The sequence below is a fragment of the Stomoxys calcitrans genome, chromosome 2, assembly GCF_963082655.1.
Source record: "Stomoxys calcitrans chromosome 2, idStoCalc2.1, whole genome shotgun sequence".
NCBI classification, from domain to species: Eukaryota; Metazoa; Arthropoda; class Insecta; order Diptera; family Muscidae; genus Stomoxys; species Stomoxys calcitrans.
In genome coordinates this window covers 125,199,816-125,211,061 of record NC_081553.1, presented here as the reverse complement: position 1 = coordinate 125,211,061, position 11,246 = coordinate 125,199,816, and the positions used below count along the sequence as shown (strand labels likewise).

General features: G+C 36.6%; 1 protein-coding gene across 1 annotated transcript in view; it reads left to right on the top strand.

Annotated features, from left to right (window-relative positions):
• Window positions 1-1,125: 1,125 nt before the first annotated feature.
• Window positions 1,126-11,246, top strand: part of LOC106083654 (CLIP domain-containing serine protease B4-like) — a 27,410-nt gene continuing 17,289 nt past the window's right edge. Inside the window, exons 1-6 of the mRNA XM_059361611.1 lie at window positions 1,126-1,329; window positions 4,820-4,887; window positions 4,948-5,063; window positions 5,128-5,342; window positions 5,478-5,581; window positions 5,700-5,858. Coding sequence (XP_059217594.1) covers window positions 1,305-1,329; window positions 4,820-4,887; window positions 4,948-5,063; window positions 5,128-5,342; window positions 5,478-5,581; window positions 5,700-5,858 — 687 coding nt within the window. The 5' untranslated portion in view covers window positions 1,126-1,304. The remainder of the gene's footprint in view (window positions 1,330-4,819; window positions 4,888-4,947; window positions 5,064-5,127; window positions 5,343-5,477; window positions 5,582-5,699; window positions 5,859-11,246) is intronic.

Genomic DNA, 11,246 nt, shown 5'->3' with positions numbered 1-11,246 from the left:
ACAATAAAGCTTTTATGAGCTTCAGACCCTAAGCCTGCATATCGGTCTCTATGACAGCTATATCTAAATACAGTCCTATTTTTACCATATTTGGTTCGGATGGCGGGTGGCCTAAAACTACTCACTGTTTCAAATTTCAGTGAAATTGGATAAAAATTATTGCTCTTTATGGCTTCAGACCCTTTATCGGGAGATCGGTCCATATGGCAGCTATATATATATAGTCCGATCCAAACCATATTTGTGGCGTATGTCGGGAGACCTAAAACTACTCACTGTTTCAAATTTCAGCGAAATCGGGTAATAAATGGGACTTTTATGGGCTTCAGATCCTTTATCGGGAGATTGGTTTATATTGCAGCTATATGTAAATATAGGCCGAACTGAACCATATTTGGATCCTATATTTCAAATTTTAGCGAAATCGGTTAAAAAATAAAGCTTTTATGGGCTTCAGAACCTTCATCGACAGATCGGTCTATATGGTAGCTGTATCTAAATATAGTCCGATCTGAACCATACTTAGGTAAGTTGTCGGGAGATTTACAATAACCCACTGTTTCAAATCTCAGCGAAATTGGGCATTAAATAAAGTGGTCCGATTTGGCCCGTTCAAGATTTTAACCAGCGTGCATTAAAAAGACGTATGTAGCCAAATTTCAGCTCAATATCTGAATTTTTGAAGCCTGTAGAGCGATTACAACAGACGGACGGACAGACGGATAGACATACGGACATAGTTAAATCGTCTTGGAATTTTACGGCGATCCGAAATATATATACTTTGTAGTGTCGGAAATTGATATTTCGATGTGTTGCAAACGGAATGAATTAATGAATATACCCTCTATCCTTCGGTGGTGGGTATAACAAAAGCGAAAGTTTCATTAAATTGTGCCGATCAAACGTTTAAACATTTAGAACCAAACAGTCAATGAGATAAGGTCCAACTAACTCCGAATCAGTTATTTAGTTTTTCGTGATTTAACAATGTCTATCGTCTATCGTCTAGCTGGCAATTTTTATATGGACTTTTCTGCAGTATGGTAATTATAAGATATTAGATTAAGTGTAATAATATAACATATTAAAGCAGTTTTTTTTAATTTTTCAGTCTCAACATCGACAACAGTGTTTCAAAAGAATGATCCATTTCCAACTAAATGTCGTCTTTCTGATAACTCTAGAGGGACTTGTCTAAAGTACGAGTATTGTCCCGCTGCTATAACTGAAAGAAATATCTCAGTGTGTTATAATAAGGGAAAGGATCAATACGTTTGCTGTAAAAAAAATTGTGGAAAGACATGAAGCTAAGACGCTCAAACGAAGGTATTCCATAAGATATCTTGTTATACCCACCACCGTAGGATAGGGGGTATATTCATTTAGTCGTTCCGGTTGAAACACATCGAAATATCAATTTCCGACCATACAAAGTATATATATTTCGGATCGTCGTAAAATTCTAAGACGATTTAACAATGTCCGTCTATCCGTCTGTCTGTTGTAATCCCTCTACAGGCTTCAAAAATTGAGATATTGAGCTGAAATTTGGCACCAATACGTCTTTTTGATGCACGCTGGTTAAGTTCTTATACTGGCCAAATCGGGTAATATTTGGATATAGCTACTATGTAGACCGATTTTCCGATAAAGGGTCTAATGCCCGTAAATGTTTTTTTTTGTCATCCAATTTCGCTGAAATTTGAAACATTGAGTATTTTGAGGCCCCCCGACATCTGACCCAAATATGGTTCAGGTCGGACTATATTTAAATATAGCAGCCATATAGACCGATCTCCCGACCGAAAGGGTCTATAAAAGCTTTATTTTTTAACCGATTGTAGGCTTAGGCCACCCGCCATCCGACACAAATATGGTAAAAATAGGACTGTATTTAGATATAACTGTCATATAGACCGATATGCTGGTTAAGGGTCTGAAGCTCATAAAAGCTTTATTTATTACCCGATTTTGTTGAAATTTGAAATAGAAAATTTACCAGTGACTTATATTTATAAGACCACTCAATATCAGTGCCGAATTTGGGTGCATAAGTTATCCAATTTTCATCGGATTGTGACGAAAAGGGGTTTACATATATACCCGAGGTGGTGGGTATCCAAAGTTCGGCCCGGCCGAACTTAATGCCTTTTTACTTGTTCACTTACTTACTGAGATAAATCACTAAGTGAGATAAATGTTAAACAAGAACGAGTAAATTCGGCCGGGACAAAGCTTGGGAACTCGCGACCATGGATACTGCAAAAAATGTCCACAAAAGAACATAGTTCAAGATATATGTGTATTTTACATACCACCAAATTTCTGTCAAAACAGGAAAAATGTAAACTTTTTGGGCCCGTAGAAGATTAATTGGGAGATCAGTTTATATGAGAGCTATATCGTTGGATGTTATAACTATAAATTGGATGTTATAACTAGCAGGGAAAAGCGTGCTAAGTTCGGCCAAGCCAAATCTTATATACCCTCCACCATGGATAGCATTTGTTGAGTTATTTTCAGCCAATTCGAATAGGATTTGCGCCCTTTAGGGTCTCAATAAGTAAAATGGGGAGATCGGTTTATATGGGAGCTGTATCTTCTTATATATAAAAATCAATTTGTGTTTGTTTGTTTGTTTGTATGTTTGTGTGTTCCTTATAGACTCAGAAACGGCTGAACCGATTTTCTTGAAATTTTCACAGATGGTGCATAATGACCCCGTGGTGAAAATAGGGTACTACACTTTTTGATATCTGAAGGTGGGGCGGACCCTCCCCCTTCAGAAACGCCAGATCTCGGAGATGGGTGTTGCGATTTAAGCGAAATTTTGTGTACTCTTATATATTTAGTACCCTAAAAATAAAAATTTTGTATACAAATTTCGGATGGGGTACCTATGGGGGCTGCCCCACCCTATAACCTACCAAACAAATATTTAGACCAATCACGACAATATGGGACTCAAATGAAAGGTATTTAGAATAAGAAAACTTATCTGATATCCAATTGGCGGACCAAGTGCTAGGAGGACCACCCCAAGCTCCAAAACACCCCTTAATCGGACTTATTTACCGACCATGGCAATATGGGACTCAAATGAAAGGTATTTGCGAGTAGAATACGAATCTGATATCCATATGTGGGATCACGTTTCTGGCGGTCCACCCCTTCCACAAAACACCTCCCAAACAGGACTTATTTAGTGACCATGGGAATATGGGGCTTAAATAAAAGATATTTGAATGTAGAATACGAATGTGATATCCAAATATGGAACCAAGTGTTCAGGGGGCCGTCTCTCACCAAAAACATCACCAGGTCTTTGGGAGTAAAGCACGAATTTGATATCAATATTCGGGAAAAGTGTCTATGGGATCACCCCACCCCCACAACACCAACCAAATAGTAAGTATTTTCTGACTTTTGCAATATGAGGCTCAAATAAGAGGGTTTTTTAGATTGGAACACGAATCCGATATTTATTTTCAACGCCAACTCACTGAGTGGCCGCCCATCCCCCAAAACACCCCCCAAGCCGGTCATGTTTGCCGACATGGAAATATGGAGCTCAAATTAAAGTATGTGGGAGTAGACCACGTATCTGATATCAACATTAGGGGCCAACTGTCTAGCGGACGTCCCTCCACCATAACAACCCTCAAATAGGACGTATTTGCTCACCAAGACAATTTGGGTCTTAAAGAAAGTGGAACTAAATATTCATAGACATTCGGACTTGGCTAGATCGACCTAAAATGTCATGCCGATCAAGGATATATATACTTTATGGGGTCTTAGATGAATATGAATGACGAAATTATTATACCCCCATCATATGGTGGAGGGTATAAAAACTCTGTGCAAAATTTAAGCTTAATCAGATAATACTTTAGGTCTCCAGGGCTCAAGTTGTCAAATCGGGTGATCAATTTGTATGGAAGCTGTATGGGGTTTATATGAGAGTTGTATCAGATTTTTGACCGATTATTATCATACTTGGTGTATCTGTTAAACTTCAGAGGAAAAGTCTTCGTGCAAAATTTCAGGCTCAAGAGGTATAACCGGGGGATGGGAGCTATGGGGAGCTTTATCCACACATGCACCGATTTGGCCCATTTACAATCCGAACTGACCGACCTACATTAGTAAGAAATATTTGTGCAAAATTTCAGGTACCTAGCAGAACTCCTTCAAAAGTAATCAAATTTTTGAGAGACGGACGGACATGGCAAGACGATCAAGATTATATGTATGTTTATACTTTGTAGGGTCTCAGTCAATATTTAGATATGTTACAAACGGAATAACGAAATCAAGAAAACATCATCCTATGGTGGAGGGTACAAAAGAAAGTCAATTTCTTATGGCCTCCAATTACACGATATTAGTTTCAGCCTATGAAAACATTGTTCATATAACTCTAAGGCTACATAAACTTCAGCGCTAACGCACTTTCCCTTGCTAATTAAAGAATTAGTGTCACATGACCCCAAATATATTAAATATTGGGTTGCCCAAAAAGTAATTGCGGATTTTTTAAAAGAAAGTAAATGCATTTTTAATAAAACTTAGAATGCACTTTAATCAAATATACTTTTTTTACACTTTTCTTCTAAAGCAAGCTAAAAGTAACAGCTGATGACTCTTCTGTCAGTTGTCAAGAATGCAATTACAGAGTCACAAGCTGTGAAAAAATTTGTCAACGCCGACTATATGAAAAATCCGCAATTACTTTTTGGGCAACCCAATACATTTTGTTAACATAAAAAAATTTGCACCTTTTCTATTAATTCTTCTCGCTATTTTCTAATAGATTGTGTTAGACCAAACTTCTATATTGCACGAGGATTAAACACAGTATACAAAGAATTTCCTTATATGGTATGTTTTATAAATTAACTGATACATAAGTTATTTGTTATAATGACTTGATATAAAAAGGTTGCCTTAGGTTGGAACTCGGCGTTAGCTAAGGACACATACGATTACAAGTGTGGCGGTGTTTTGATTACGCGTAATTATGTACTTACCGCAGCTCACTGTGTACTATTACATGGGTAAGATTGTTAAATTCTATGAAAATAAATTGGTTAGCTGTATGTTTTTTAAATCAACCTCTAGCCTGCCACCAGACGTAGCCTTGGTGGGCGGTACCAATTTAACCGATGCTTCAAACAAGCCTTTGAAAATCGTTGAAGTTAAAAGCCATCCGAAATACAATCCAAGTGAAGATTACCATGACATAGCCTTGCTAAAACTGGAGACTTTTGCAAAGGAGAGGGCAATTTGTGTATGGAGTTTGTATTCAATGGATGACATTAATGTTACAGCACTGGGTTTGGTAATAACCACTTTTAATTTTTTCTTACTTTAACAACAAATAAAATCAGATACTTGAATATGAGCAGAATAATTGATTACAACTGATAACTTGAACATATTGATATTTACAATTTGTTTTATTCTTTCAGCTGGCGCTTATTCGGAAACTCTGTTAAAAACACATTTATCCGTCATATCAAATCAACAATGTAGTCAGCATTTTTCTCGTGAAGAATCACTACCATCTGGTATTGTAGATTCTCAACTACATATGTGCTATAGATTTTGAAAGGAGAAGTGATACCTGTCAGGTTAAATTGATTTATTGTTTTTCTGATAACCTAAGCCTACATGTATTTGTATAATTCCAGGGAGATTCTGGAGGACCGCTTATATTGCGCTCTACCAACCAATTAGAATTTGAATTTCCCTACGTTGTAGGTATAGCATCTTTTGGGCGTGTATGCGGCCTAGATCAACCTGGAGTCTATACGCGAGTTTCGGAATATGTTGATTGGATTGAATCTGTTGTATATAAAGATAATGGTGCCAACATCTAATCATACAGCTGTATGATATAGGCGCTTTAAATAAAAATATGGGCATATTTTTATTTATTGTAGCATTGAAATGTAAATTGGTTTTTAATTGTGTACTTCTTTTATATCATTTAATCATTTCTTCGTTCCTTATAACATTCAGCAGGGCATTGAGATCGAGCCACGCTAATTAATAGCCAGAAATAAAAAAGCATATAACAAACATAGAAGTTTGCCAAAGTTTATTTGTCAAAAGTGTGTGCATATCAAGATTTGGATTGCGAGTTTCATATGGATTATGATTGGAATGAATGTTGCGCTTGTGGCGGTATCATTCATTTTATTGAGTTTTTCTTTTTTGTTTGGAATTGCTGATCATGAATATGATTGACTGAATAATCTTGCTCGTTTGGACTGCTTAATAAAGAGAGTTTGTCTGCTGTAGATACCGTAGCCAGCATATGGATCTCGGCGTTGTTATTGTATTTTTTTTCTCTCTTCTATTTCTAGGCTTCTTCTCAAGCAAAATCGCTCTCCCTCTATCTTATCTACCTGAATAGTGTAGCTTAGGCACGGATATTCTTATAGCATGTACCAGCCAAGATTCCTGAGGCGATCGCCTCACCACCTTCGCTCAATTTGTACCCCCTACCATATATTTACTTCTACGCGCCAAAATTAATTCTTTGCTACTGATTTTGTTGGAGTGAATTGCATTGGGAGTAACTTTGTATGTTTAATTTTTATGCCCACCTACGAAGGATGCGGGTATATTCATTTTGATATTCCGTTTGTAACATATCGAAATATCCACTTTCGACCCTATAAAGTATATATATTCTTGATCACCATAAAAATCTAAGACGATCTAGACATGTCCGTCCGCCTGTCTGCTGAAAACACGCTACAGTCTTTAAAAAAAGAGATATTGAGCTGAAATTTGGCACAGAGTTATTTTTTGTCCATAAGCAGGTTAAGTTGGAAGATGGGCTATATGGGACTATATCTTGATATAGCCACCATATAGACCGATCCGCCGATTTAGGGTTTTAGGCCAATAAAAGCCACATTTATTATCCGATTTTGCTGAAATTCGAGACAGTGAGTTGTGTAAGGCCAGTCAAAATCCTTCTTCAATTTTACTCAGATCGGTCCAGATTTGGATATAGCTGCCATATAGACCGATCGCTCGACATGGTCGATACATATGACCGATTTAAGGGTGTTTTGGGAAGTGAGGTGGTCGCCCAAGCACTTAGCCCTGAAAATATATCATATATCAGCATCTTGGTCTACTCTCATATATCATTTATTTGAACCCCATATTGCCATTGGTCTCAAAATATATATTAGAAATTCTAAACAGTGAGTATTTCTGAGCCTCACGATATCTGACCTTAATTTGGTTCAGATCGGTTTATAATTGATTGATAAGTGACATATATATTGGACCACTCAATGTCCGTGCCGAAGTTGGGTCCTTAAGCTATCCAATTTTCACCGGATCGTGACGAAGTGGGGTTTACATATATACCCGAGATGGGGGATATCCAAAGTTCGGCCCGGCCGAACTTAATGCCTTTTTACTTGTTTTATACGCACCACCATAATATGGTGGTATATTAATCTAGTCATTCCGTTTGTAACCCGTCCAAATATTCGTCTAAGATCCCATAAAGGGCATATATTCTTGATCGTCCAGACGTTTTGAGTCGATCTAGCCATGTCCGTCTGTCTGTCGAAATCACGATAGCGGTCGAACGCTTAAAACTAGCCGAAATTTTGTATAGATACTAAATATTAATGCACCTCGATGGGGACTGCAAATGAACAATATAGGTTCAGATTTAGATATAGCTCCCATATCATGTTTGCAAAATTTGTCCGATTTGCCTGAAATTTTGCATGTTGTGTTCTTTTATGACTTCCAACTTTACCAAGTACGGTCCGAATCGATCTATAACCTGATATAGCTTCCATATAAACCAATCTCCCGATTTGACTTGAATGAAATTTTGCATGTAGTCTTCTGTTATGACTTCCACAAACAGTTCCATGTACGGTCCAAATCGGTCGAAAACGTGATATAGCTTCCATGTAAACCGGTCTCTCGAACATCCTTGTTCGGGTCCTAGCACACCGGCCGAACTTGGCACGCTTTAGCCTTTTTACCATTTTCTTTATTGCAAAAATCTCCACTTGGTACACTCTACAGTAGTGGTGGGCACATATAGCACATACACACACAATTGCACATTATTGTGTGCATGCACAAGAACCCAGCAGGCCGCGTCGTCAAGACGCCTTAAAGAATGGTGCATGACCATATTAAATTGTTGAAGACATATAGGCGACATCCCATAAAAATCGTTGATGACATTTTCATATACCTGTCCTGAAAATCATGAATGACATTTTAAGCGACATTGTAAACGAACATGTCATCATTTCTCATCACAATTCAATGAAAGGTCCATTACAATGTCAAAAACGGACGTCTACGTTTTTTGAATAAGAAAATAAATAAAGTTTTAAATCTTTCAATAAAAAAAATGTTGCTGACTTGTTCGTGGACGGTTAGTGAATTCGTCGACAATTAAATTTTATAACAGACAATTTATGGTACACGTCAGCAGATATGCCATATCGTTGACAAAATTCAAATTGTCTTAAAGAATTCCATAAAAATCGTTGATGACATTTTCATATAGTTGTCGCGAAAATCATGCATGACATTTTAAGTGACATTATGAACGAACATGTCATCACGTTTGATGACAATTCAAGTGATAGGTCTGTTACGATGTCCTTTTGAGAGAGTCCGTTTTTCGAAGAGAAAATAAATGAAATTTCTCATTAAAAAAATTGTGCTGAAGTGTTCAGTGACACGGTTATGGCGTTCGTCGACAGACCAATTGCATAATGGAAAATCAGTAAGACACGTCAGCAGATACGTCATATCAAATTCAATTTGTCTTAAAGAAGCCTTTGAAGAGAATGTCATGATAGACGTTTGGACTGCTGAGGATATACCCTATCCTAGTTTTTCAGAGTAGACCCCAAAGCCAACATGGTCATCCAGTCTGGAACCATCCGTAAAGAAGTCTACGTGTTGGTTTAAAATTTATTAAATTCTTATACCACTCGGTAAACTTTCTCCTAACCATAATAACCACGACATCAGCACACTCATGACACGCAGACAAAAAGTGTAAATGGCTATAATTCAAAGAAGACGAGACAGTTCACCTCATTACTTGCTACTGATTCCTAGAGTTTCCACCACCTTCATGATTGACGTCGATTTAATTTTATTGTAGGAACCCTCCATGCCAATAAACACATTTTACTTTCCTTAATAGCGAGAAAGTTTCTATATCACCGACTAGGTTATGAAGGGCTGTTTCTGTGGATTTTCTCTTTCTATAGGTTTTTTGTTGTCGAGATAGGCGATCTCTGGGAAAATCTGCTCTGAGATATGTATCTACAAACGTATGTATCAGCATGTCTTGCTGAGTCACCTTTGTGTCTCAAATCTCACTGATTCTCTAAAGACGATTGCTTTGTCAAATCATATATTAAAATTTGATGTTATAACCAGTTAGGAATGACAAAAGTCGGGCAGTGTCGACTTAATAATACCCTACACCTACCCTATAAATACCAATTAAGAGCTATATCTAATTCTGAACCAATTCTGATGGAACTCGGCGGTGGTTTTCAGTAGGGTAATAAAGGGTAATTTTTTAAGAGTTAAGGAAAGCTTTTCAAAAAAAAAAAAAAAAACGCATAAAATTGAAAAAATTGCTGGAAATCTTTATTTGGATCGATATTACGGTCCGTATAATTTAATGTTTGATGATTATTTCATGAAAATGTTGACCGTGACTGCTCCTCAAATGGTCCATCCGCCTAGTCCAATTTTTTGCATATTTTTTCAAACATTTCGGCCGATATCACACGAATAAATGCTTCAATGTTGCCTTCCAATGCGTCAATTGAAGCGTAGTAGTCGTCGTCGAAAGCGCATTTGTTGACTAAGAAAGCACAACGCTTCCTCAGTTAACAAATGCGCTTTTGGTAGCTCTAGAAGTGAAACTCGGGATATGTATTTATGAAAGCTGTACCCAAATTTAAACAGATTTTTATGAAATTAATCAGTAATGTTTAGAGAATAAGTTGGCAAATAACCTCATCGCACATATATATGAAAGCTATATTTAAATCTGAAGCTATTTCGACACACCTTCTTGGATATTGTGGTAGTTGTCGGTGAGACCATTGTGCAAAATTTTGGGAAAATTGGTAAATTAATGCGCTTACCGTGGTTCTAGAGGTGGAAATCATGCGATATATATATATATATATATATATATATATATATATATATATATATATATATATATCGCATCATTTTCACTTCTAGAACCACGGCAAGCGCATTAATTTACCAACTTTCCGAAAATTTTTATATATATATATACTTTTTTTACACTTTTTTTCTAAAGCAAGCTAAAAGTAACAGCTGATAACTGACAGAAGAAAGAATGCATGAAAGAATGAATATATATATATATATATATATATATATATATATATATATATATATATATATATATATATATATATACATATATATATATATATATATATATATATATATATATATATATGGAGCTTACAAATCTGAACCGATATTCTTCTGCAATGCCGCCAGTCTAAGAAAATACTTCCTGTAAAATTTTGAGAAAATTGCGAAAATTGCGAAAATTGTACTGGTCGGGGGGGGCGGGGATAGAAACAAGTAAAAGCTTCCTAAGTTCGGCCGGGCCAAATCTTACTTACCCATGGATAGCATTTGTCGAGCTCTTGTCACGATATCTATTTTTAGGCAAACAAAGGATAAAAAAACAAAATAATTGCTATGTTATTGGAACAATATCAAGTTATGGTTCATTTCGGACCATAATTGAACTGAATATTGGAGACCAAGGTTGTTGTTGTAAAATTTCAGCCAAATCTAGTAAGAATTGCGCACATCAGGGGCTGATGAATTAAAATAGGGAGATCGATTTATAAGGGAGCTGCATTAGGCTATAAACCGATTCATGCTATTTTTGACACGTATGCTAAAGGTCATGAGAGAAGCCGTTAATAATTAAGCCCTCTAGTGGATCAAAAAGTCAAGACCCCAGATGGGTTTATATGGCAGCTATATCAGGTTATGGACCGATTTGAACTTTTCTTAGCACATTTGTTGAAAGTCATAACAAAACACCTCATGCAAAATTTCAGCCAAATCGGATAATAATTGCGTCCTCTAGTGGCTCAAGAAGTCAAGACCCCAGATCGGTTTATTTGGCAGCTATATCAGGTTAT